At 42.0% G+C, this 27241-nt stretch overlaps 1 protein-coding gene across 2 annotated transcripts in view; it reads right to left on the reverse strand.

The window, feature by feature from the left end:
• Positions 1–27241, reverse strand: part of PGAP1 (post-GPI attachment to proteins inositol deacylase 1) — a 446717-nt gene that overhangs the window by 131046 nt on the left and 288430 nt on the right. For both annotated transcript variants that reach the window (XM_089692689.1, XM_089692690.1), the window contains exon 14: positions 24604–24679. In XM_089692689.1, coding sequence (XP_089548815.1) covers positions 24604–24679 — 76 coding nt within the window. The remainder of the gene's footprint in view (positions 1–24603; positions 24680–27241) is intronic.

Raw genomic sequence — 27241 nt, forward strand, 5'->3', positions numbered from 1 at the left:
TTTGTTTGTAATGCTCAGATGCAGTACAGTTCCACTTTAAATAATCAAGAGATTAACCAAACCATACAGATCTCACTACTCTGTCACTTTTTTAATACATTTCGACAAACTGAGAACCTTCCTTTTCCATAACATGAACACCAGAGTAAAATACTGTATGCTACGCTTACATTGCCCAGGATGGCTGGAGGCATCAGAATTACTGACATCCAAAAATACTACTGGGCCTGCCACCTGGAGAGTGTTGTAGACTGGTTGGCACATGACTCTTTGAAAGATTGGGTAGCACTTGAACAGTCCTTCATGCCTACCCCTCTGCAAGTCTGGCCTTGGCTTAGTAACCCCTCTATCCCACCTCACATCAACATTTACCACTTGCTTAAGGTCACCTTGCTCCTTTTCCAGAAGCTTCATCTACAACATTCTTTGACTACTTAACATTCCTCACTGATGCCTGTAAGACAAGATCCCGATTTCCCACCGGGGAAAATGTCTGGTGGTCGTTGCAATTCTTTCCCGCAAATGCATTCTGTTGTACATTTTACTCACTCCAAGCCCTTCAAGAGATAGATAGACCGGGACCCTTTCCTAGATGTAGCTACTTTAAGGTCTGACATTTTCTAAATGATGTTCACAAATGCCAGAACCACAGCAGAAACGTGATGGACCTTGAACACCTCTGCTATCCAGCTTCACCACAGACCCATCTGATCTCCAGGATCTACACAATATTGTTTCCTACATCCCCATCCAGCAGAAAATCTGGGACAGAGGCTTGGAATAGGAATTTAGGGATTGATCTCACTGATAAGGACTGGTCAGTATTTATATGGATAAATATTAACCTTTCAAAGGGGTCCCCCAATGTTAACATCCAAGAAAAAAAAATCATACATTTATGCAGTAGATGGTATCACACCCCCCCCCCCCCCACCCATCTCCATGCCATTTTTCCTCCTGTACTGGATGCTTGTTGGCAATGTCAATTTGATAAAGGGATGCTATTACACACCTGGTGGGGTCCTGTCCTCGGATGCACCCCTTCTGGATTACCATACACTCAGTGATCAAACGGATAATGGAAGAGGATATACCTCTCAACCCAGCCACTTTTCTCCTACACCACATAAACATGTCCCCTTCCAAATACAAAAGAACCCTTACAATTCGCCTGCTGAATGCAGCCAGAAAGCTTATCTCCAGATTCGCACTGATCAAGTAGGAGAGATGGAGAAACTGATACACAGAAGCAAAGAAACCATGTCTTTATATTTATCCACTAGGACACGTTGATTCCTCTTTAAAGAATCAGACCTCCACAACCATCACTGCCCCTCCTGACTGTTTTGCCATTGGTTTATATCTTGCATTCATCCTACAGGCTCTCTTCTTTGCCTTACTGGCTGCACAACAGATCTGCCAATATGCCTCAGGGGCACCCTCCCTTCTTCCACCCCCCTCTTTTTTTTTTTTTTTCTTCTATCTCCCTTACCCTCTCCCCCCCACCCGACATTTAAGACCTGACTTCTACCAGACATTTTCTCTGAATGACATACCTGACCCTCTATTTCCTCAATCACCTGGGCGTGATCTCCATGCTTCTGAGACATGGTGTCATAGCTCACTTACACAAATAACACTGTCTATTTGGTTTCCTGTTGTTGGCCATTTTCCCGCATCTGAAGTTTGTGTTAGATCCTCTGTATTCTCCAGCTGTAACTAATTTATGGAATTGTCTACACGCCTTTTCTACTTATACGTGTGATGCCGAGATCGGTTTTCTATATTGACTGTATTTACTCAAGCTGGATGGTTTTTCTATGGTTGTTTATTTTGTTTTTTTTCCCCCAATAAAACTTTATGAAAAAAAAAAAAAAACACCAAAAGATTGAGTGCTGATTCACACATGTGCAGGACAGATTGAACCTCAAGTTTCACAGCTAATTGACACAGTAGTTGTTCAGTGGTTCATATCAGATTTACATCAGGTTCATGACAGGATTAGCTCAGGATCTTATCCTGTTCATACATATGCGGTTTAGAAATGGTTCCCATAGAAGTCAATAGCCTGTAATCCACACCTGAACCTAAAGGCACTGCTCAGAAATCATACAAGACTTTTTCAAACTGCACTGCACATGTTGACAGGCACCATAGGAAGCAATTTTTTTCATATGTCATGCGGATTGGATGCCATTCAAACTGCATCCAATCTGCATATATGTTAACTGGCATTAATTCCTACTACCTCAAACACAGAGGAGCATCAGTTCCCAACAGACTTATTGCAAAATATACTGTGACATGGCGAGGCCATGCCATTGTGAGATAAGGCAGTCTGGGCCAGGTTCTGGAGAAAACAGGACCACTAATGGCACAGGTGTGTGCTGTTCTTTTAAGAAAGACAGGATGAGAGGTCAGTACCCCACCCTCAGTCAGTGATTGTAAGGGAGAGAAAGAATCCAAGAGACAGGCTCTCACTCTGAGGTCAGAGGTGCCCCAAGCCAGAAGCCAGAATCTGAGAGAAAGAAGCCAAGATACAGGGTCTCACCCAGTGGTCAGAGGTGCCCCAAAACCAGAGCCCTGAGTCTGAGAGAAAGTCTATGAGAGATGGAACAGGTGGTAATTGTAAAGGAAAGACACAGAGCTGAAAAAGAGGCATATCGTTTGTGTGCTAGCACTGGGGACAGGTGATGGATAGTCTGGAAGAAAAAAAGGCAAGAGGCCTGAGCTGCAGGGCTGACAGAGAGCCAGGACGCTTGAATGTTTTGTCATACTGATGGTGAGAACTCCTGTGTGGGAAGACATTTTTGTGAACTTTTCCTTTCCTTTAAATAAAAGTGGTCAGGAAAAGCCTTGAAATGTACTTCTGGAATAGAGTAAACACACTGCATAAAATGCATCTACCATGAGAGCTAACAACGCCATGTGACAATTGGTGGAGGAATGCTGATGGCAAATGGCAGAGTTACAGATCTTTGCAAGCTATAACAGTGACTAGCCAGAGACTGTATTCTGCAGACTGCAGCAGGTGGTGTGATTGCAATGAAATCTGCATTGTCTTGCAAACCTTAAAGAGACAGTATGCCAAAATGTACTTGTTTGCGCAAAAGAACTGTGCTAAAACGTTGTGGTGTGCCTGAAAGCAGAGATGGGGGGCGGTCAAAGTAAAAAGAAAGCAATATATACTATGGAAAAGCAAAGTAAGCCATCACTCATTGCAAGGAAAAAACTAATTGGAGCGGTTACCCGTGGCAATGAAGGAGAAATCTGTTCTGCTGATTTTATACGGCCTATGTTGTCTTCTGAACATGTTGAGGACATTTTGGGTGAGTTTATAACGATTGCTTCCTACAGAAGGTGGCCCAGAGGCCGCTGGGCTAAAGTGGTGCAATCTTCTCTGACAGATGAATACCAAGGGGTATACCGATTGATAGGTCATGACCAAGATGACTACGACAGGCACCAAGAAGCAATCCAGTCTAGAGAGCGCTGGAAAGTTCTGTGGGGAAAAGGTGGTCTTCCATGGAACGGGAGAAAAAGTATTGTCTGGATAGTGGAGCTGTGGTGAAGAGATGGCTTATCCCCAGAAAGATGGCAGGCATATCAGAGTGTCTGTGACACGTAGGAAGAATGCAACGCCTGCCAAGTGGAGTGGTAAGGTGAGACTGTTGCTGTGGTAAAAGTGGGAGACACGGATTATGAGTCTAATCCTGGTGAAGTGGCGGCAAGTCCAGTGGGCCAAGAGAGATTTGCTGCTGTGTAGTACCCTGGGTAGTAGGGAAACACAGGTTAAAGCTGAACCCGCAGCGAGACTGAGGACTGATAAGGACTTTTCTTTATGGAGTGCTATGTGTAGCAGGGAGACAAGGTATTAAAATGAAATGTGTTGCTTACGAATGAGTTTGAAAATGCTGGGGTAAATAACTGGTTAATGCAGCCTGCTAAGGCTGATACAGCAGAATCATATGAGGTTAATGAAGCACCAGGGCATGGTAAAAATGTGGTGTTGCAGCCAGCTATGTCAAGGATGACCTCTGACAGATGTGTGTCGTTGCCCATGACAACTGTGATAGGAGCTCATGGTGTCTGAGCTGAAGGTTTCCCAGAACAACTGTGTAGCCACCCTGACAGGTGAGAGTAGGTCTTATAAGGTAGAAAGTGATTTTGTAAAGGTTCCACAGGATCAAACTGGTAATGTGCCAAGACAGCCTGTAAAAGTCAGGAATGATGAAAATGAGAAATTATTTCTAAACAATGTAGATGAATGTTTTCCCATGGCAACCACAGGTGGTATTGCAGAGTTTTCCCTGGAAATCGCACAAAGACTCACGGTGCCAGTGGCTGTCCAGGACAGCTCCAATGCTGCTTTGGGGGAATCAGCTCAAATATTATTATTATACAGTATTTATAAAGCGCCAACAGTTCGCTCAGCGCTGTACATTACAAATAGAGTATGTATTATCACAGTTTGATGTGGTTAAAAGTGTCTTGTGCAGGATGTCTGCTGCCAAGCCACTCAGTTTACCTGTGTCGCCTTGGTCTGGTGGAACAGTGCTGCAAAGCACTGACAACCGTAGCACAGAGTGTACAGACTGGGGTGGTCTGACTAAAATGTTAGCAGCTTTATTGAAGGAAGCATTTGTGTATAACAAAGAGGTGGACAGGACAGCTGCTGTGGCAAACTGTGGGTTTGCAGAGCAGCCAGTAGTCAAGGATGCATTGGCTGCTGCAAAAGTTAATCCCCTCCAGTCAGAAAGAGCAGATAAGGGCACATGCTGGGCAGAGGTTTTGTCCACAGCCCAGCTGATGAGCAAAGTTGAGAGTCAGAATGACAATGTAATTGATAATGACTTGGAATGGCTTGTACATAAGAAGCACTCTGGAGCACTGTTGGACAGGTCAAAGGTGTTAACTGAAATCCCTAAGGACACAGAAGTGATTAAAGAGACTGTGGTAACCAAGCTGAACAAAGGCTATGTTGGGAAATGTTTGTTGGTAGGACAGTCACTTATAGTGAGTTGGACAACAGAAGGCAATGTAAAACTTGGGAAGGTCCCATGGGGAGTAAACGCTTGCCTGTATGTGGTCTCTCCACAGACACTGTCCTAGAAAACAATGGGACAAGAGTTCCGGGTGATGGTCACAATATCACAAAAAAATGAGCTGATTAATCCAATGTGGAAGATTGCTATTGATGATAATCAGAACAATGTAGTGTTAATAATAAAGGAATCAGTTGCCAAAAAGGTACCCACAAAGGTATTTGCGAACCTGAACAGATGATGGTGTTTGGGACATACAGGTAATAAGAGGGGTGGTTCTCTGACAGATACCGTAGAAGTAGGCCCCCTACAGTTCTGGAAAAATAGTTTGGGGAGGTAAAAAAATTAAAAACCTAAGGCCAAAAAGGTAGAAGGGATGGTAGAGAGACTAGGGGGACCCTGTTAAAGGTTAAGAAGTGCATGTGGAAGCACACTCTTAAAAGGAGGTGGGCAGAGTTCCCCTTTAGAAGCAAAAGACATAAGGTCAGACAGGTTTGGACCCCGGTAAGTGGTAGTTGGCACAGAGGTGCCAGGGTGAAGAAACAGTGTTTCTCCCCCCGTGTGAAACACGGGGGGGGATATGTGACATGGCGAGTCCGAGCCACTGTGTGATAAGGCAATCTAGTCTAGGTTTTGGAGAAAACAGGCCCACTAATTGCACACGTGCTGTTTTTAAAAAAGACAGGATGAGAGGTCATTAACCCATCCCCTCCCGCAGGGGATCAGGGAGAGAAAGAAGCCAAAAAAGACTGGGTTTCACCCAGGGGGTCAGAGGTGCCCCAAGTCAGAGGCAAGTGTCTGAGAGAAAGAAGTCAAGAGACAGTGTTTTATCCAGAGGTCAGAGATGTCCGAAACCAGAGGCCAAAGTCTGAGAGAAAGTCTATGAGAGGCGGAACAGTTGGGAGCTGTAAAGGTAAGACACCGTGCTGAAAGAGGTACAGCATTTGTGTACCAGCACTAGGGACGGGTGTTGGATGGTCTGGAAGGTCAAAGGCACAAGGCCTGGGCCGCAGGGCTGATAAAGAGAGCTAGGAGGTTTTAATGTTGTTTTTCTGTATTGATGGTGAGAACCCCCTGCATGGGAAGATATTTTTGTGAACTTTTGCTTTCCTTTAAATAAAAGTGGGCAGAAAATGCCCTAAAATGTACTTCTGCCGTGGAGTAAACTCCATGTATAAAGCGCATCTACCAGCCTAAGGACTAATAACCCCAGGTCACAAAACACACACATATACAGTATATACACTGTATACGTGTTATAATGTTTCTTATGTTATTCCCCAAGGTTTAGCATCAGAGGCACATTAAAAGATATATTAACAAATGATACAAAAGTATAAACTATATTTTGTCCCTGCCAATAAACCAGCACACCACCACTGCCCTGCAAGCTTTTCAACCCAAAACACTCAGAGCAATCATACACAGAGCAGCAGTACTCAAAAAAAAACAGCAAGATATTGAAAAGATGTCCAAATGTGGGAGCCCATCAATTCCCTCATAAAGCAGCCTTCATTGATAAAGTGCATAATGTCTCATGCATAATTCAAACCTAACGGCATTCTGATCAACAAATGAAAGATCCAGAATACCTCTCATTTGCATAAATGGCCAAACAGTGTTGCCCCTTCCTCGTCCCCCACCCCTCCACAAGGCACTTATTTATATTATTTATTTCAGGTACTTATATAGCGCCGTCTATTTACGCAGCGCTTTACATATATATATATTGTACATTCACATCAGTCCCTAACCCTCAAAGGGTGTACAATCTAAGATCCCTAACTCACATTCATACATACACATACTAGGGCCAATTTAGACAGGATCCAATTACCTAACAGCATGTCTTTGGAGTGTGGGAAGAAACCAGAGTACCCAGAGGAAACCCACGCAGACACGGAGAACATGCAAACTCCAGGCAGGTGGAGCCGTGGTTGGGATATGAACCAACGACCCTAGTGGTGCCAGGCGGAAGTGCTAACCATTTAGCCACTGTGCTGCCCATAATCCCTCTCAATAGCCTGCACGCTAAGGGCTGACATATCACCACCATGAAGTTGATTGAAATGATGACCACATTGGTAGAGTGGTTCTTGGCAATATCACATAGATTGTCATGTACACAATCATGCAGATGTCTAGTTTTATGACCAACATACTGAATTGGACATAAATGTCAGGTGATAACATGTATAAAAACATTTTCATACCACAGTTTAAAAAAGAGATTTTAAAGTTTCTTCCACTAACCACAGATTGTACAGAATCCACACCCCCCCCCCCCCCCCATTAGAGCACGGAAAGCGCATCAGCTAATTTTGAGTTCATGATGTACTAGACCTCATTCAGAATGAGTGTGATCAATCTGCCAAAACAAAAAGCTATTTCTTCACAGCAACACAAAGTAGGAATCTGCTACAAAGTTTGTTAAAAGCCCTGCAATGTACATCGATCACCCAGAGGAGTAGCTTTTTTTTTTTCCTTTTTCCACAAAAGTGGAGTTACTCTTTAAAGGAGGAAATGCCCTCAAAAACAAATTATCTAGTGCAAGAATGGTTGGATCCACTGTGGGAACAATCTGTTTCTTTTGAAATTATTTTTCCACAGGGCAGAAGGCAGCAAAAATGCCAAGAGTGAATAACCTCTCGGAGTTGGGCTAATCATTAAATAAAGCCCAATCACCTTGATTAAGAATGAGTCCACCGTAGTCAACATGTGGTGAGAAGCTAAAGAAATGTTTTGGCAATGAAAAATCTTCAGTGGCCTCAGCCAAGATGTCAGCTTCCCACTTGCCTTCTGCAAATTAAGCACACTGGGCAATCCAGGTTGTAACCCATGAGTATAGTCAGGAAAAGGAGAGGTAGAAGGGTGTTTAAAGCTGTTGGCACCGACCACTTCCCATAGTGGCAACAGCCTTTGGATTATATCAGGAATAATCATAGAGAATTTTGCTTTAGTCAGCCAGACCGCTTGTTGCACGTCTGTGAGGGATCCCAAATCAAGGGGATGGTACTGTGACACTGTAAGACCCTGCTGTTGAACAAGGGAATAGCTTTCAACCTGAGAGGAACTTAAGAGTTCCCCAGGGCCACAGCGGGATTCTCACTAGTTGTCCATTGTGCTTCTGCTCTCAATCACCTGTAATCGACCATTACTAAGTAAGGATCTTCCCCAGGGGGGTACTCAAGAAATGGATGCTGACTGAGGGGGTTCAGAATGTCTGATATGAAGGAATCAAAATAATCCTGGTGCTAACCGTGTTCCTGTGGCTGTGTCCATGAGGTATCAGGCAACAGTTGCGACAGCAAACAAACAATTTGCATCTAGTATGTAAAGGTACAGGGAAAACTGGTCTTGCAATGTCTATGTCACTGGTCTGATGCAGGCTTTTCCTGCTATGGTGGCCAGAGCTTTGAACCTGTATAGCCCCGTGCAGCTAGTGAGTACAACCAGTGTCACCTTGAAGCTCTGCTCTATGGAGTCAATAAGGAGCACCTTTTGTATGGTCAGCCATCAATACATCCATTATCAATATGTTACAACATGAGACAGGACTAATTTTCTTTTGGAACCAAATTGCAAATATTAAAAAAACTTAAATTTGATATACAGAATTCTTCTTTCAAGTGTTGAAATAGCTTTAAAGTGACACGAAACAATATCTTTACTCTCCCAAATTATCCATACATAGTCACTGCTCAATAGCCTCAATCTTTTTTCATGAATTCATTCTTTACTGAATTTTTCTGCCTCAATGTAACATCCTCTGTGAGCTCCTGAATGTCTCCTTAACCCCCACAACTCCCATTTATATGGAACAAGCAGTGTACATTAGCTGTGGTCAGGTGCACTGCTCTATGCACACTACAAATCCCACACTCCATAGTCCCCAAGCTCATCTCAGGAGCAAGCAAGAGGGTGGTTACACTCCTACATCCAGTGGGACAATGAAGATTTAATGTATCTGGAAGTTGTATCACAGCAGCACAAAAAAAAAATTGGAGATTTTGGAGGAGGCTGAGAGCAATAGAAGGTACAGGGAGTTAAAAAGTACATACAGTTGTGTTTAAAATAATAGCAGTCAGACATCACTAACCTGATCAATCACTGTTTTTGGTAGAAATTACATTTCTACATGGCAAATAATTTACTAGCACTAGTAGTAGAGTAATAGAAATCCAACAGACCCAACAGTCATGACATGCATGCTGCTGATTCTGTGTAATTGAATCACTAATTGAAAGGGGCATGTTCAAAATAATAGCAGTGTAGAGTTCTAATAGTGAGGTCATTCATTCTTTGAAAAACAAGTGGCAATTATTGCCCTTATTTAAGGAAGGAAGGCAGCAAATGTTGTACATGCTGGTTACAGTGAATTTCTCTCTGAAATTCTGAGGAAAATGGATCGTTCCAGACATTGTTCAGAAGAACAGCGTACCTTGATTAAAAAGTTGATTGGAGAGGGGAAAACATATAAAGAAGTGCAGAAAATGATATACTGCTCAGCTAAAGCAACATGATATGGGGATGTTTCTCATACTACGGTGTTGGGCCTATTTATCGCATACCAGGGATCATGGATCAGTTTGAATATATCAGAATACTTGAAGGGGTCATGCTGCCTTATGCTGAAGAGGAAATGTCCTTGAAATGGGTGTTCCAACAAGACAACGACCCCAAACACACCAGTAAACGTGCAACATCTTGGTTCCAGACCAACAAGATTGATGTTATGGAGTGGCCAGCCCAATCCCTGGATCTTATTCCAATAGAAAACTTGTGGGGTGACATCAAAAATGCAGTTTCTGAGGCAAAACCAAGAAATAGAGAAGAACTCTGGAATGTAGTCCAATCATCCTGGGCTGGAATACCTGTTCACAGGTGCCAGAAGTTGGTTGACTCCATGCAACACAGATGTACAGCAGTTCTCAGAAACAGTGGTTATACAACTAAATATTAATTAAGTGATTCAAAGGAAAGCAAAATCTTCAAACATTTTTCAGTTTATATAGTGAATGTTTGAGTTTGTAAAGAAGAATACAAACACTGCTATTTTTTTGAACAGTCGAATATTCACTTTTCTTCAATTTTTTTTTTTTAAAGGAACACAAATTTGATATATTTTTCTTCATGTTTTGATTTGGAATAGAATGTGTAGTGTTCCCAATGCATTTGTGCGTATGGAAATAAAAGCTATTAGAAGGATTTTGAGCTTTATTCACTTTTTTCAACACACTGCTATTATTTTGAACACAACTGTACTTAAATAGATTTTTTTTAAACTAGAGTCTAGTGTTACTTTAAGTGATTTTTGTGATTGTAACATAAAAGTTCATTAAAGTCTTTATGCTTCCAAATAGTAAATACCTTCTAACTTCACCACTTTTTTATATAAAGAATTATTTCAAATGGGTCTGAAAGATGTAAATCTCTTTATCACTAGTAAATTATTGACCAATCTCCAAAATATATCTATTAATTGGAGGATTGGAATCTTCCCAGCAACTGGATGTATCCTTTCTTCTAATTCTCCCACACTGAAACTTAACAGCTGATATAAAGAACATCTGGGTAGCAGTGACCACAACATGATTTAATTTATTGTTAGCTGTAAACAGCAAGCACATATGGGAAAAATATAAACGCTCAATTTTAAGAGAGCTAATTTTCCAAGGCTGAGAGATGCTCTCCAAGATTTAGAAAGGGAGGGAATATTGGCATCAATGAACACAACACAGAAATGGGAGTTCTACAAAAAGACTGTATGTGAACACACTGCAAAATATATTCCCATGGGCAACAAGTTTAAAAGGCTAAAAATAAAACCTATGTGGCTTACAGAAAAAGTTAAAAAGGCTATAAAAATTGAGCTTTTATTAAATATAAAAACGAAGGACCGCTATCATCATTTAAACATTACAAAGAATATAACAGAATATGTAAAAAGGAAATAAAGGCCGCAAAAATTGAAAACGACCGACAGATTGCAAAAGATAGCAGGACAAAACCCCCAAAATTCTTCAAATATATTAATAGTAAAAAGGTCCCGTCCTAGCATGTAGGCCCTTTACAAAATAATCTAGAGTGGGTGACTGGGGACAAAGAGAAGGCAAATTTATTTAATACCTTCTTCAGCTCTGTGTATACAAAGTAGCATGGGGGAGCTCTGGCCCATAATGGGCATGGTATTGGCACAGCTTCAGATGATCCACATTGGCTCACAATTGATATGATCCAAAAATACTTAGAATAAAGCTCGAGGACTGGATGGCATACACCCACAGGTCCTTAAAGAATTGAGCTCTGTCATTTCAAAGCCATTGTTTCTAATTTTTTGGGACTCTTTAATGACTGGCATAGTACCACTGGATTGGTGTAAGGCCAATGTGGTGCCAATATTTAAAAAGGGTTCACAATCTTTACCAAGTAATTATAGACCTGTTAGTTTAACTTCTATAGCTGGGAAGATACTGGGGGGTTTAATAAAAGACCACATAGTTGAGTTTTTGCTGGAAAAAAATATTTTAAGCAACAGACAGCATGGATTCATGAAAGACAGAAGTTGTCAAACAAACCTGACTTCTTTTTATGAGGAGGTGAGCAAAACCTTGGACAGAGGGGTGGCGGTGGACATGGTAATGGCATTGGATTTTGCAAAAGCGTTTGGCACAGTTCCCCAGACACGGCTAATGTGTAAGGTAAAGTTTACGGGCTTGGAAAAATCTGTATGTAAATGGATAGAAAACTGGCTAAAAGATTGTATTCAAAGAGTAGTGATTAATAATTCAGAATATAAATGGTCTAGGGTTGTCAGTGGTGTACCCCAAGGTTCAGTGTTGGGACACTTACTTTTTAATATATTTATAAACTTTATAGGGTCTGGGATTAAAAATACCATTTCAGTCTTTGCAGATGACACCAAGCTGTGCAGTGGAATAACGTCCTTACAGGATGTCTTCAACTTACAAGCTGACCTCAATGCACTGTTTAATTGGGCAACTATATTGCAAATGACGTTTATCCTCTTGGCGCCGGCCTTGACACAGTGGCCGCACATTTGCGTGCAATTAAGAAAAACATATTTTCTGAGTCCCAGCACACATAGCCGGTACTCACGGAAAGGTCCCGATCTCCTCTTGCGATCAGGACATTCCCCGATCATGTGAGCGCCGTGAAAGCGAATCATGGTGGTCACATGACCCAAAAACCCTGCCCCGCCTCCCGGTTTCTGAAACCCTTACAGGGCCGGGAGGAGCCGGCGCCAAGGGGTTAATGTTGATAAATGTAAGGTGATACACTTGGGGACTAAGAATATGAATGCATCATACATACTAGGGGGAGTACAATTGGGGGGAATCAATGGTGGAGAAGGATCTGGGGTTCTGGTAGATCACAAGCTTATTAAATGGCATGCAATGCCAAGCTGCAGTTTCTAAAGCAAGCAAAATCATCTCTTGTATTATAAGAGGTATAGACTCCAGAGAGAGATCATTTTACCCCTGTACAAATCATTAGTAATACCTCATCTGGAATATGCAGTTCAGTTTTGGGCACCAATTCACAAAAAGAACATTGGGGAACTGGAGAAAGTACAGAGAAGGGCAACCAAACTGATAAGAGGCATGGAAAAGCTCAGCTATGAGGAAAGATTAGAGGAACTGAATTTATTCTCTCTTGAGAAGAGGAAAATAAGGGGCGATATGATAAACATGTATAAATACATCAGTGGTTCATATAGTGAACTCGGTGTTGAGCTATTCACCCCGAGGTTATCACAGAGAACAAGGGGGCACTCTATTTACGTCTGGAGGAAATTTAATCTCCAAACACGGAAAGGTTTCTTCACAGTGAGAGCTGTAAAAAATGTGGAATACACTCCCTCAAGAGTTGGTTCTGGCCAGCTCAGTGGATTGCTTTAAAAAAGGCCTGGATTCTTTTTTGGATACACAGAATAGAACTGGTTACTACCATTTATAGGTAAAGTTGATCCAGGGAATATCCGATTGCCTCTCGGGGGATCAGGAAGGAATTTGTTTCCCCTGCAGGAGCAAATTGGATCATGCTTTGCTGGGTTTATTTGCCTTCCTCTGGATCAACTGTGGGTATAGGATTATAACTTTTTTTTTGCTCATGGTTGAACTGGAAGGACTTTTGTCTTTTTTTAGCCAGAGTAACTATGTAACTATATAGGGATGAGTATGCTTGGCCTAACCCACAAAATACTGTACCTGCCCAGCCAAATAAATTCACCGGTTGGGGATAGCTATTCTACCTTCATTCATCTTAAGTGATAACTTTTCTATACGCAGTCTAGACGTTTTATTTCTCTATATGAGATCTCTAAAAATACCAACAATTTTTCAAAAGGTACCCTGAGATACACAACAGTTGTAAAGTACATCCAATAGCTGAGGCACTCAAACAAATCACCTTTATAAGATATCTGCTGGCTATTGATAGTGGAAGTTCACTCTACACTTTACTCTGCTGTCAAAATTTAGATATAATGTTGGTGGGTGCATAGTTAATCAAATATTGGCCTCTTGTGTACGTTTGTGTTTTCAGCAGTGTAGGTATTTTATTTTTTTAGGCTTCTGAACGCAGGTGCATTGTTGTCTTCTGGACAATGCACACAGCTGCATAAAGATCTGTAAAGCAGTCATGTGCTCAAAGCCATTTAAACAAAAAAAAATGCTTAAGTGCAGTAATGTTTGCGTGTGTGTAGGTGCAAGTACATGTATATGCATAAACTGAAACACTTGGAGCTAGAAGAGGATGACAAATTCTATGTGTGTATATGCAATGTCTTTATGCAACATAACTTTACGCAAGATTTTTCATCTAGTAAGATCCAGCATATAAACATCAGTAATTTATTATGTCTGTATGCAAAAAGCCATATTTTTTGAGGTGAGAAGAAATGACAACACATAAATAAATATCTAACTATCAAATTAGAGTCTAGAGATTTGTTGGAGTATGTATGAGAGACAGACAGAAACCTGTCTTTTTCCAGCACCCATTTAATTTTTTAGATTATATGGACTATGTGGACCTCATCATCAATTTGCACAGGCATTGGAAGGTTTATTACTATAACACACATAATGGTTCTCTGCAGAGAAAGTTAAAAAGAACAACAAAAAAAACTTTTGCCTTTAGAACCACTTGAAGTCCAGTTAGTTGAAAGGTGGAGCCTCCATAGACTGGACTTGTCCAACACATCCCACAGATGGTTAATTGGATTGAGATTAAGGGAATATGGAGGCCAAGTCAACACCTCAGCTCGTTGTGTTCCTCAAATCATTCTTGAATTCATCAGACCAGGCCACCTTCTTCCTTCTTTCCATGGTCCAGTTCTGATGCTCACATGCCCATTGTAAGCACTTTAGGCTTTAGACATGGGTCAGCATGGGTACCCTGATGGTCTTTGGCAATGCAGCCTCATAAACATCAAACTGCAAAGCACTTTGTGTTCTGACACATTTCTATCGAAACCAGCATGAGCTTTCTCAGCAATTTGAGCTACAATAGAGCTTTTATTGAATCAGACTATATGGGCCAGTCTTTGTTCCCCACATAATTTACATCAATGAGCCATAGGGCTGCCCATGGCCATGTTGCTGGTTTTTGTTGCTTGGGCAACTTTTATTAAGTCCTGACCATTGCAGACCGGGAACATCCCTCAAGAGCTGCAGTTTGCTCTGACCCAGTTGTTTAACCATTACAATCTGGCTCTTGAATGAATAGACTACAAGGTCTGTCAGCCATTGCAGCTGAAGGCTTGTAATTCTAAATGAACTACGAGCGCGATGGTGAGCACTCTCATTGATCTTCCTGCTCTCAAGTAACTGCCTGCCTGTATGGGAGGTATGTGCAGACAGCTATTCTGAGGATCTGCAGTAGCCCGACATTGCACCCACGATCTGCCGATTGTGGGTCCAATGCTCTGCAGGCTCCCCAAAAAAAAAAATTACAAATGTGCATTTTTTTACCTGCTAAAGTATGTGCATTTTATTATTTTTTTCAAAAGGTAAACTTATCCTTCAAGTGCTTGTCCAATTTTTCTGCTTTCAACTCATCAACTTCAGGGACACAATGTTCACTTGCTGCCTAAAACTACCTGTTACTAGCAGCTAAACTTCATCTCTAGCCACCTATGTAGGCCATAGATGGGTGGAAAATCGGTCGATTTCCGCACCGTTAATGGGTTAATTGGTCGGCCATTTTTCTGGATTTTATCTGATTTTTTTGATCAGTAAAGTTGGAATAAAATCAGCCGATTTTGCCGATCTTCGCAGCAATGATGGGCAAATCGGCCGATTTTTTTACGATAAAAAATCTGCGCATGAGCCGTGACCTGGAAGAAGAGAACTAAAAAGAAGAAGAAAAAAAGGAGGAAGAAGGAGAAGAGGAAGAAGGAGAAGAGGAAGAAGGAGAAGAGGAAGAAGGAGAAGAGAAAGGAGGGCAAGAAGAAGAAGAGAAAGGAGGGCAAGAAGAAGAAGAGAAAGGAGGGCAAGAAGAAGAAGAGAAAGGAGGGCAAGAAGAAGAAGAGAAAGGAGGGCAAGAAGAAGAAGAGAAAGGAGGGCAAGAAGAAGAAGAGAAAGGAGAGCAAGAAGAAGAAGAGAAAGGAGAGCAAGAAGAAGAAGAGAAAGGAGAGCAAGAAGAAGAAGAGAAAGGAGAGCAAGAAGAAGAAGAGAAAGGAGAGCAAGAAGAAGAAGAGAAAGGAGAGAAAGAAGAAGAAGAGAAAGGAGAGAAAGAAGAAGAGAAAGAAGAAGAGAAAAGAAGAATTCCAGTCAGCTATTATATTTGACATGAAAAAGTATTGCGGTTGCAACAATGTATCTATTTGTATCCGAAAAAACCCATCTGTATCCGAAATGGATACAAATAGATACAATGTTGCAACCGCAATATATTTAATGTCAAATATATTAGCGCGGCTCTGCAGGGACAGAAGTAATTAAATGCCGGCCGTAGACGGGAAGAAAATCGGCCGATTCTTTTTTACTGTTGGTGGTAACGTCGGTCTATTGAACGACCGATTTTTCATTTTTTTTGTTAAAAAACCGGCCGGTTTTCTCCCCGTCTATGGCCTGCACTACTCTAATGCTAGGTATCAGAGCTTTAGAGGATATCCCTTGGTCCCTCTTGAAAATCATGATTTGGCTCTGCTTAGTGCTGATTTTATCTTATTATTAGAGTTAGCATTAATACCAAATTTGGCAAAAATATTGAAATATCCCGACTTCTGTTCTTCACAGTATTGCATTCCGCTAGTGCTGAATAGAAAAGCAAAAGGAAAACATTTGATCATAAAATGATCACAAGATCTTTTTTTAGCTGTTATAAGGGCTTAGAGAGATGGGTGTAGAGCTCTGGTGTCCAACCTTTTGACTGAGGACCACATGCGGCCCTTGGGTATATGATGTGTGGCCCTGGAACCTCAGCAGTCTTTAGTGGGAACATTGATTAGGGTAATAGCATTGATCTCTACTAGCTTAATGTAACATGTTTCCAGTTTCAGATTCTGTAGCATATTCCAGCCAAACATTTAGCATTTTAACCTCCCTAGCGGTATGATTATTTAAAGATTTTTGGTGCTGAAAGCGGTACCATTATTTTGCATGGAAATATGTAGTTTTTTTATTGTAGGCTGTAATATTTAGGAATAACTCACTGAAATCTGTCCGAACAAGAGTCTATTAAACATCCCGGGTATGATAAAATTTCAAAACACAAAATCATAAATTATAATTTAATAAATCAAAAAATAATAATATAATAATAATACATTTAATTCAATAATATAATCAAACCAAAAACACTGAAATTTGAAATATAGCGCCAAGTTCGCACATCACTGAGCAAAGTCGCAAAATTGTTTTCAGTGTCTGATGATGAATTTCTCCACGAATCATTATCCCTCAATTCTGCAAGTGGTTCTGATTTACTATCGCTGTTCTCTAGCTGATCTAAACCCGCTTTTGACCTAAAGGGACGCTTTTTGGACACCATGGACTTTTCTAAGTTTCCAGGCAGAAAGAACGGTCAAAATGCAGACAGGGGACAGGACAAAGCACTAGGGACAAAATGGATGTGAAATGGTTTGAAACAGCAATGTTTTACTATGTAAAATTAGTTTTGAAAAAAATAACTTTTTTTTAATTTTCAAATTTCCCGCCGCCGCCCGTACGTCCCGACGTCACATGGACCGTAATAAAGAAGCCGGATGCCGGCATCAGCCGGAGGAGATGGCCGGGGACACTGCAGGGGACACATCGCGGGAGCGAAGGACAAGGTAAGCTCTGCAGGGACTCCCTATGCAGCACCGCATGGTAAGCCCGAGTGTAGCTCGGGGTTACCGCTTTTGGTACAGAAACTTTACCCCGAGCTACACTCGGGAATACCGCCAGGGTGGTTAAACAATCTACGTCACTTATTTTCTTTATCGGGTCTGCAGTTTCTGACAGTCCTTTCAAGCAGAACAAATACTGAACAATATGTGCAGCTCTTTGCTGATGACAAAGGTCGCATTTTAGGCCCCCTTTAGTGGATGAGTTGACAACCACTACAGTAGAGACTCCTTGTGACGATGGGGGATGGGGGGGGGGTAGCAGAAGTAGCCTGAACAGACCACAGGCACAGTCCTGTGTAAAATGCAGACACAAATACTCTGTGATGAGCTGGGCAGGGAGGTGAGACAGCCGGAGAAACAGCAATACAATTCTCTTCAGCTGTTTATGCGGCATGCTGCATAAGTCTGACCACGGGAGCACAGACAGGCTGTTACGCCAAGTAGAATGCAATGGGGCAAGCTGACCACGCTGGGATGGATATGCTTCCAAACCCTGGAATGGTCAGTTTAAAACACGAAAGCAGGGAAACTGACAGGATCACCAAGTATTTCACACACACAAAGCAATGAAAAGAGAACAGGATACATTTTCTATTTCAATATTTTTATTAAAGAAGTTTTTGTTTTTATAATACAACAAGCTCATGATACACCCACACAGGGGCAGAGCAGAACAATAACATACATGAGCAGATAAAAGTCAGCAGGGTGTATTAGCCAAATAAACGGAACGTCCAATGACATCAAGGAGGGACGGCAAAAAGCCGAACCATATAGTAGCAGCAGCAATCCATCATATTACCGGGAAAAAAAAAAAAAAAAAAAAAAGAGGAAAAACACCTACCGAGAAGTATACGGGAAAGGAAAAAAAAAAACCCCAAAACTGACAGCAAAAAGTACAAAGAAAATATAAAAACATAGAAAATAATAAAGAAGAAAGAAATATTCAGAGAGAAAACATGGAAGAAAGGAAGACTAGAAGAGTCACGGATCCAGGGCTAGCACAGGCAACGACTATAAGAGGCCATAGCCAGTAGGAGGCAGGGATGGCAGGGAATAACGTATCCAAGGTTCCCAAATCCTAAGGAATCTCGGATGAGAATCTTGAAGAACGCTAGACATCTGTTCATTGATCAGCATAGCATTCATCTGAGTCTTAATCCCCCGGAAGACAACTGAAAGGGTTCTCCAAGCTTGAGCTATAGCACGTTTGGCCGAAACGAATAGGTAGGATGCCAATGTCTGCTGAGACGTAGACAGACCCAAAATTGGGCAATGCAGGAGGGCCACCCTTGCACCCCTACGTACCGTAATATAAAATAACATTTGCAGCAAACCAAAAACCCTAGACCAGAAGCCTATCAATCGTGGGCACGACCACCAAATGTGCAAGACGTCCCCACGTAGACCACAGTTCTGGAAACACCTATCTCCGCCAGTCGGGATAAAGTGAGCAGTCTGAGCCGGGACCCAGTACCACCACAGGAGAACTTTGTAGGCTGCCTCAAGAGTGACGGTATTGAAGGAACATTTCGCCACCATCCTTCAGGCCCTATGCCAATCCTCCGCCGCAATCGAGAAACCTAGATCTCGCTCCCATTGAGAGACATAAGACAGGGGTGGTGAGGAGGACCTACTGTTAAGAGAGGCATCAATTACAGAAATGAGACCAGGGGACCCTGGGGAATGTTGACAGATGTGTTCAAATGGCGTTTTGCGGTAAAGATATGTATATGAGGTACGACGGAGGGAGAGGACCCAGTGGCGCAATTGCAAATACCGATAATATTCCCGTGGCGGGACCCCCCGTGATTCTCGAAGAGACTCCCAGGATGGAAGCGTACGAGCGCTCAGAAAATCATGTACAATAACAAAGCCATGGGAGGTCCACCAAGAGAAAGAAGGGGGGTGTTCTAAGCCTGGTGGAATTAAAGGATTATGCGTAATCAGCAAAAATGATGATATCAAATTACCCGAATATTTAACAGAATCCCAGATTCGTAAACTGTGAATCATGATGGGGCTCAAATACGGATGGCGCAACTTAGGCGGGAGCCAAAGCAATGTAATTAAGGAAAGTGGAACACAGTTGGGTAATTCCAAGAGTACCCATAACGGGATATCTGTCGTGGCATGAAGCATGGACAACTGGGAGAGTTGAGCCGCCAAATAGTATCTAGAAACATGTGGCACTCCCAAATCTCCCTGTAGTCTGAGTATACAGAGTGGATCTAGGCAAGGACCTGAATAGGGAGAGTGCGAAAAAAGTACATGATCTTTGGCAAGATAGTCATCTTGACAGCATGTATTCGGCCAATCCATGGTAAAGAAGGAAACTGCCAAGAATGAAGCAGGGAAGTAACAGATCGCAGTAAGGGGTAATATTTAGCCGAAAATAAAGCAGAGTAGGAGGTAGTAAGTGTAACGCCAAGATAAGCCAGAGACTGGGATGCCCAACGGTAGGGAAATTGTGTCTGCAACCGTTCAACCAGATCGGCAAGGGAGTGTAATATTCAATGCCGTGGTTTTAGACAAATTGATGCTAAGGCCAGATATAGCCGAAAAACGATCCAATATGATCTGGAGATTGGGGAGAGTGATGAGAGGATTGGTTAAAACCAGAAGAACATCATCCGCATAAAAGTTGGACTTGAATTGAGTGCCAGCATAGGGGACACCAGAAACATCCAGGTGATTTCGAATGGCTGCAGCTAGAGGTTCGAGAGCGAGAAAAAAAAGAGCAGGTGATAGTGGGCATCCCTGTCTGGTGCCCCTGAAAATAGGGAAAGATGAGGGAAAAAAAGCCTGCATATTTGACAGAAGCTGAGGGAGACGACTATAAAGCCGAGATGCAAGCCAAAAATGCATCACCAAACCCCCATCTAGACAGCGTATATGTCAAATACTCCCAAGAAAGCGGATCGAGTGCTTTATAAATGTCCAGGGATAAAACAAACCACGGTATCCTGCGGTGATGTAAGATATGAAGGAGATGGATGACTTTACGTATGTTATCAGCAGCTTGTCGCCCCGGAACGAAGCCAACCTGATCTCTGTGGATAAGTGAGAGTAGATACTTATTAATTCAGGTGCTCAGAACCGTTCCTAGAATCTTCAAGTCCACATTTAGCAGCAAGATCAGTCTGAAAGCTTGCGGTTCAAAGGCATCTTCAGAAGCCGGGAACCCTGCTTCAAAGAATTAAAAAAGGCAGCCAAGTGAGAAACCAGAATGGTGGCAAATTTTTTATAGTAGAGTCCAGAAAACCCATCTGGGCCTGGAGCCTTGGAGGCTTTCAAAGATTTGATGGCTTGGTAGAGTTCAGATTCGGAGATATCCGCATTCAGGGCATCCCAGGCTGCAACGGATAAGGAGGGTAGGCACAGCTCAGCGAAAAAATTATCAGCATGTTCCGCGACAAAGGTATTCGGTTTCTGGTAAAGGGAGACCAAAAAAATTTGCAAATCTGAGTAATCTTCACAGGGTCTGAGGTAAGGCCACCACCCCTCACTCGGAGTTTAACAGGTTTATCCGTGCGACCTAGCAAATTAAGTTTCTTGGCCAACATTGGCCCCGCTTTATTGGCGCATGTATAAAACTTATGGCCGGCCCAACACAAGGCCTTCTCAGCCCGTGTAGTGGAAAGAAGATCAAGTTCAGCAGCCACCACATCTCGAGCTTTCCTATTGGCTGTAGTCGACCAGGCTTTCCAGGTAGCGTCTACCACGGCCAATCGTGAGGTCAATTTCAACATCCTCTTCTCTCTGGCATGTTTCCTGAACGAAGCAATCTGAATCAGGTGACCCCAGATGGTGGCTTTGTGAGCCTCCCACAGAGAGACGGCTGAGGATACAGAACCCACATCGTCTGTAAAATAGGATAGAATGTGTGAAAGAACCTGGGAGCAAGAAGCCTAGGTGGTGAGCAGGGATTCATTGAGTTTCCACAGAAAAGAGGGCCGAGCCATACCAGAAAGATACAGTGAAAAAACTAACGTGTCATGATCAGACCAGGGTGAGGTCGAGATGACAATCTTTTGAATTAAAGATAAATGTTTGAAGGAAATGAAGACGTGATATATTATACAAAAGCTCAGGTGTGGAGCCCTATAAAAAGTGTATTCCCGCGACGTAGGAAGCATTTCCCACCAGACAACTACCAAACCATAAGCTTACAGCGTATCACGCAATTTAGATTCCTGAGAAAGGTCGTGGATAAGGGTCCCTCACACCGGGTAACGGCGATCGACAGAGGAATTAAGAGCAACATTCAAATCACCCGGCAATATGAGAATACCACGTTCATGGTGCAAAATCACCTTCAACTAGTGAGAAACAAATTTGTGTTGAAATCTGTTTGGTGCATAATAACCCACCAGGGTCACCTCCTGGTCCCAAAGGGTACCCCAGAGGAGCAAATACCTGCCAGTGGGATCAGCTATTTCCAGGTTGCAAGTAAACAGCAGATTGCGTCTAAAAGCAATCACCACACCCCTATGCTTCTCAAGGGGTGAAGCAGAGAAAAAGGTTGGATAATGATGAGAGAGATAGTGCAGCGCGGAGGATTAAGAAAACCTTGTCTCCTGCAGACAGACTACGTCCACGTCTTGGGACTTAGGATGATGGAACACTTTAGAACGCATGGTCAGAGAATTAAAATCATGGATATTTTGAGAAAAATATATTTAAAGGTTTTAAAGTCATACTGAGTCAAGGGAATTCAGCTGCCAAAATACGCTAAGAATGACGGTCCAATTCTCAAATGCAACCTTACCCTGGGCTGCTCCAGATTCGTGAGAAAAGAGAAAAAAAACCCGACAACAAAAAAGAGACAGAAGAAGAAACTGTACATTCTAAGGTAGTGTAACGAAACCACAATCAGTGGAAATTGCGTCCCAACCGCAAGGACACACATACGGGGTAGGTCTACCACCGGACACATGGGTGCGTCATAAACAGCCTTCATGGAGAGGGGGAGAAAAGGGGAAGGGGGAAGGAAAAAGGAGGGAAAAAAGGGGAAGATAGGGAGGGAAAAAAGGGGAGGAGGGAAAAAGGGGAGGAGGGAAAAAAGGGGAGGAGGAAAAAAGGGGAGGAGGAAAAAAGGGGAGGAGGAAAAAAGGGGAGGGGAACATACAAATAGACAATGTCAAATACAGGACCTTAAGGAATGCATATTATGGCTTTGGGCAAGCCACGCAGGTGAAGATTACCCCGACGGGACCTATTCTCAAAGTCTTCCAGACGCAAGAAAGCTGCGTCAAGCTCTTTTTTCAGATCTGAAAGGTCCGGCTTATGATTTCCTATCACCGTAGCCGCGGCATCCATCTTATATTCAAGAATATCAGTGCGGCTTCCCAATTCGCAAATCTCCTTAGTGAGATGAGTCGCTAGTCTGGAGGTTGCGGTGTGAAGCTCCTGCTGCAGCATGGTCTTGAACCTGGCTAGGAGGTCTGCGTCCCACAAGGGGGGCTGTGGGAGGTCTGCAGGAATGTCAGGCAGGCTCTCCAGGTCCAAAGGGGCATCCATGCCGCCCATGGGTAGCGGCAGGGAAGCGGCCAAAATCAAAGCCGGGGCTTCTGGAGGCGAGTAGGCCGCATCACCGGACCGGTCCGGCAACCGAACGCTGAAGATGCAGGAGGCTGCCAATTTCTTCCCCATAGGAGGTGGGGGAGGGCAGCTCAGGATGAGGGCAAGGGTGGGGGACAGAACAGGCTCCCCAGGAGGCAGGGAAGGAGTGATGTGTCCAGCAGTGGAGGAGCGTGGTCACCAAGAGGCCATCCTCATGCGCTGCTCACGAGCGCCCACGAACAGGATACTTTTTAATACAAGTGCATGGTAACACAGGAACATCACATGAAATTTTGGGGTAACATACACTTTAATTACAATTTCATGTCATTCAAAAGTGTATGCTAATACTGTACACATTTCACATTATTTCATATGTATTTCTAGCCTATTCTTGTTTAGTTTTTAATACCGTAATACGGGTTACAACCTTTGACACCTTTTTACTGCTACCCAGGGCTCAGTTGGAAAGATTTTCTCAGTTTTACCTATATGAAAGTGTGGGAAAATCTGAAATAGGGACACAGGTAAAAAAAAAAATAAGCTGATGGAGGAAGGCCCTAGCAGTTCTCTTCTCTACAAACGAAGTGAACAAGAAACTCTCATGGAGCACCAGATAGCAATAAAACATGACAGGTGCTCTAACCATTTACTTCTATACCTCTCAAACTACATGTCAGTCTACAGTGACAATAGTGTGATCAAGGAGACGGCAGACATGGAGGAAAATTTTAAGTGAAGCTGGACAGATACCTCCTTTTCGACAACAGATAGCGAGATAGCCAAGGTTCCTTAAAGAGTGGTTTTCTTTTACTAAAGACCCTAAAAAAAGTTCAGGAGAGCCGGCAAGCTTTAGATGTTTCTTTGAATAATTACTTTATGACCCTTATCTAAAGTTAAAGTGGAATGTCACTCTCAACCAACACTGATTATTTTTAATCCTTATGCTGCTAGCATTACTAAATAGAGTAGATGGGAAAGTATATTAAATTTACTTGTTTTAAACTTTTTTTTTTTTACATTTCTTTATTCACTTCCTGGTTTCTATGCCTAGGCAAATGGTGTCCTACATCCCAGGAATCTTCAGGAGATGAGGTGGGGCTTTCTCAGGGAAGCATACCATCCTGCCTACATGCCTGAGCCAAGGGCAGATGGATTCCAGGAAGTAATGTCTACATGAATCATCTGCCTTTACTCAAGATGGGCATGGCTAGAAATGCTAAGGGGGTGTTTTTCAAAGTGATTTCTCAGTAAAATAAAGCATTAAGAGATGGATGGATGAGTTTGTTTTCAATATTAAAAATGAATTAAATAGCATTTTTGGTTTGGGGTGCTCAGATTTCGTTTAGTTCCATGTTCCAAGTTTTGAGAAGAGGTAGTACTCTGAGGTCTTTGCATTTGTTCATACTTGTAACTTCTAAAGTATGAACACTGTTGACAGAAATGCAGTTGCTGGTGTTAAACACCTACAATTTGTAAAAGATATCTAAAAAGAATGTATATTTTACTGTACTCCTTTACATTATACTTAAAAACAAGCTTTCTTTATTACACCAAGAATCAATCTCTTTGCTATAAAATATTCTGCTGAAACATTGCTAAATGGTGTTAACAGATATCACATGTACATACCAAATGAAAGGGCATGCGTAACAGGCAATTGCTCGGTTTTCAATTCTTCTTTTAAAAATTCACATTCCACTGAAAACTAAAACAGACATAGGAGTAATTTTACACAATGTGCATAATTCTCAGTAGAAGGATGTAGAATATGTTCTCACTACATTAATAGAAAATATTAACCCTTATATTTATTTTAAAGTTTTAACGTTGGGAACATGTAACAAAGATAAAGTAGAGGTTATTGTAATTTGGCCACAAAGGTAGAAATGCACTTTAACCACTTCAAGACAGGACTGTTCTACCCCCTTCCAGTCCAGACCATTTTGCACTTTTCTGTGCTGTCACAATTTAAATGACAATTACTCAGCCGAGAAACACTGTACCCAAATTCATTTTATCTATTTTATTTTTGAGACAGATAGCTCTTTCTTTTTGGTAGCATTTAACCAACACAGGGCTCTTTAGTTTTTTGCCATATAAAGAAAAAAAACAAAACATTTTGGAGAAACCCCCCACCCCCCCAACCACCACATTTGTCATATTTTCGACAATAAAACTTTACAAATAATCTTGATCCATACATTTAGGCTAATATGTATTCTGTTACATTCCTTTAGTGAACAGAATAGGTGTCTATTATTTAATCTTTGTGAAAATTATTGAGTTTACAAACCATGGTATATCTGAAAATTGATAAATCCTAATGTTCTCACTGCCTATGTCATTTCTGGGGGGGGGGGGGCTAGAGGAGCCAGGAGTACTAGTGGGGTCCTGAGAAGAGGAGGATCAGGTCTGCTCTGTTTTCAGGCAAGTATAACATGTTTATTTTAATGAAAAAGTGAACAATCATGTTAAGTCTTTCTAGGGGCAAAATTATGCCTTTCATTTCCTGAATACCTAGCCCTGGAACACCAGGACAGTAGAATAACCCACAAAATGACCACATTCTGGAAAGAAAAGCACCAAAAGTATTTTCTAAGAGACACAGTCCTTTGAAAATGTATTTTTTTGTAAAGTTTTTTGAAATCACGTGTGCAGATGTATATATGTATGTATGTGATTTTGTATTTTCGGGTAGGGGACACGTGCGTCGAAGAACAGTGACAGAGGAGAGGTCTGTATGTAAACAATACAGATCTCTCACCTGTCAGCACCAGCACGCTGCTTTGTTTTGCTCTGCATAACAGAGCAATACAAAGCAAAGCAGCCTGCTTACTGAGTAAAGCTCACACAGACAAAATAGTAAAAGCACACAGTTAACCCTTTGATCACCCCAGATGTTAACCCCTTCCTGCCCAGTGTCATTAGTACAGTGTCAGTGCTTTTTATTAGCACTGATCACTGTGTTAGTGTCAGTGGGGATGTCAGTGGCAGTTAATCAGTGCCCCCCCCCAGTGACAGAATGCCCGCCGCAGTCCCGCTATAAGTCGCTGATCGCCGCCATTACTAGCACTGGAAAAATATATAATTCCAGTATATATACCGCCATTAGTATATGCTATAACTTTCACGTACAGCAATTAATTTACACGTATTGAGTTTTTTTTTGTTTTTGTTTTTTTAGCAAAGACATGTAGCAGAATACATTTTGGTCTAAATTTATCACGAAATTTGATTTTTACATTTTTGTTTACTGGATATGTTTTACAGCAAAAAGTCAAAAATATTGTTTTTTTTTTCTAACTTGTCGGTCTTTTTTTGTTTATAGCGCAAAAAAATTAAACCACAGAGCTGATCATATACCACCAAAAAAAGCTCCATTTGTGGACAAAAAAAAAGGACAAAAATTGCATTTGGGTGCATGACCACACAATTGTCAGCTAAAATAACGCAGAGCCGTATTGCAAAAAAATTGCCTGGTCAAGAAGGGGGGGGGGGGGGTAAAAGGAGGGCAATTGGATAATGTATTCTTTTTTTTTTTTTTTTTAAACAAAGCAGTTATTTAAGAGGATATTTCTAACACAGAGCATAGACCTAGCTAAAATTACACATTCTGCTACTCCTCCTGAGTATGGAGATACCATGTGTCAGATTTTCACAGCCTAGCCACACAGAAAGGCCCAAAATCCAAAGAGTACCTTAAGGCCTCATTCACACCATACGTGCAGAAAAACAGATGGAAAAATAATGTGCAGATTTCACCTGCACAGACATGAGTTTACATCAGTTTTTATGCACAGTTTTATGCACGCTGACATCTGTTTTTTTTCATGCACGTTTTCTTTATGCACAGATTCACACCACTTCCATTTCTGTTGTGTAGCGAGAATAGAATAGTTTGGACAATTTAGTACTATCATTTTTGCAGGGCCTCCCTTTATATCATAGGTCTCATCTGAGCCTCCCTTTACATCAAAGTTCCCATCAGAGTCCTCTGTGCATGATATTCCCTATCAGAGCCCCCCTCTTACATTATAGTTTCCATCAGAGTTCCCCCATGAGAGTCTCATCAAAATCCTCAACAGTGCCCCCTTCATCAGAACCCCATCACCAGTGTCCCCTGCATTGCTTTCTACTCATCAGTGTCCCCCTAATTAGAGCACCATCACCAGTCTCCCCTTATCACAGCCTCCACCATTCTCCATCACAGCTCTTTTATCATCCCCCCTTACTAAACAGCAGGAAAAAAGTAGTCAGAACTCTGTAG

This window comes from Staurois parvus, unplaced genomic scaffold, assembly GCF_062004578.1.
Source record: "Staurois parvus isolate SC_StPar_1 unplaced genomic scaffold, SC_StPar_1.0 ptg000601l, whole genome shotgun sequence".
Taxonomy (NCBI): Eukaryota; Metazoa; Chordata; class Amphibia; order Anura; family Ranidae; genus Staurois; species Staurois parvus.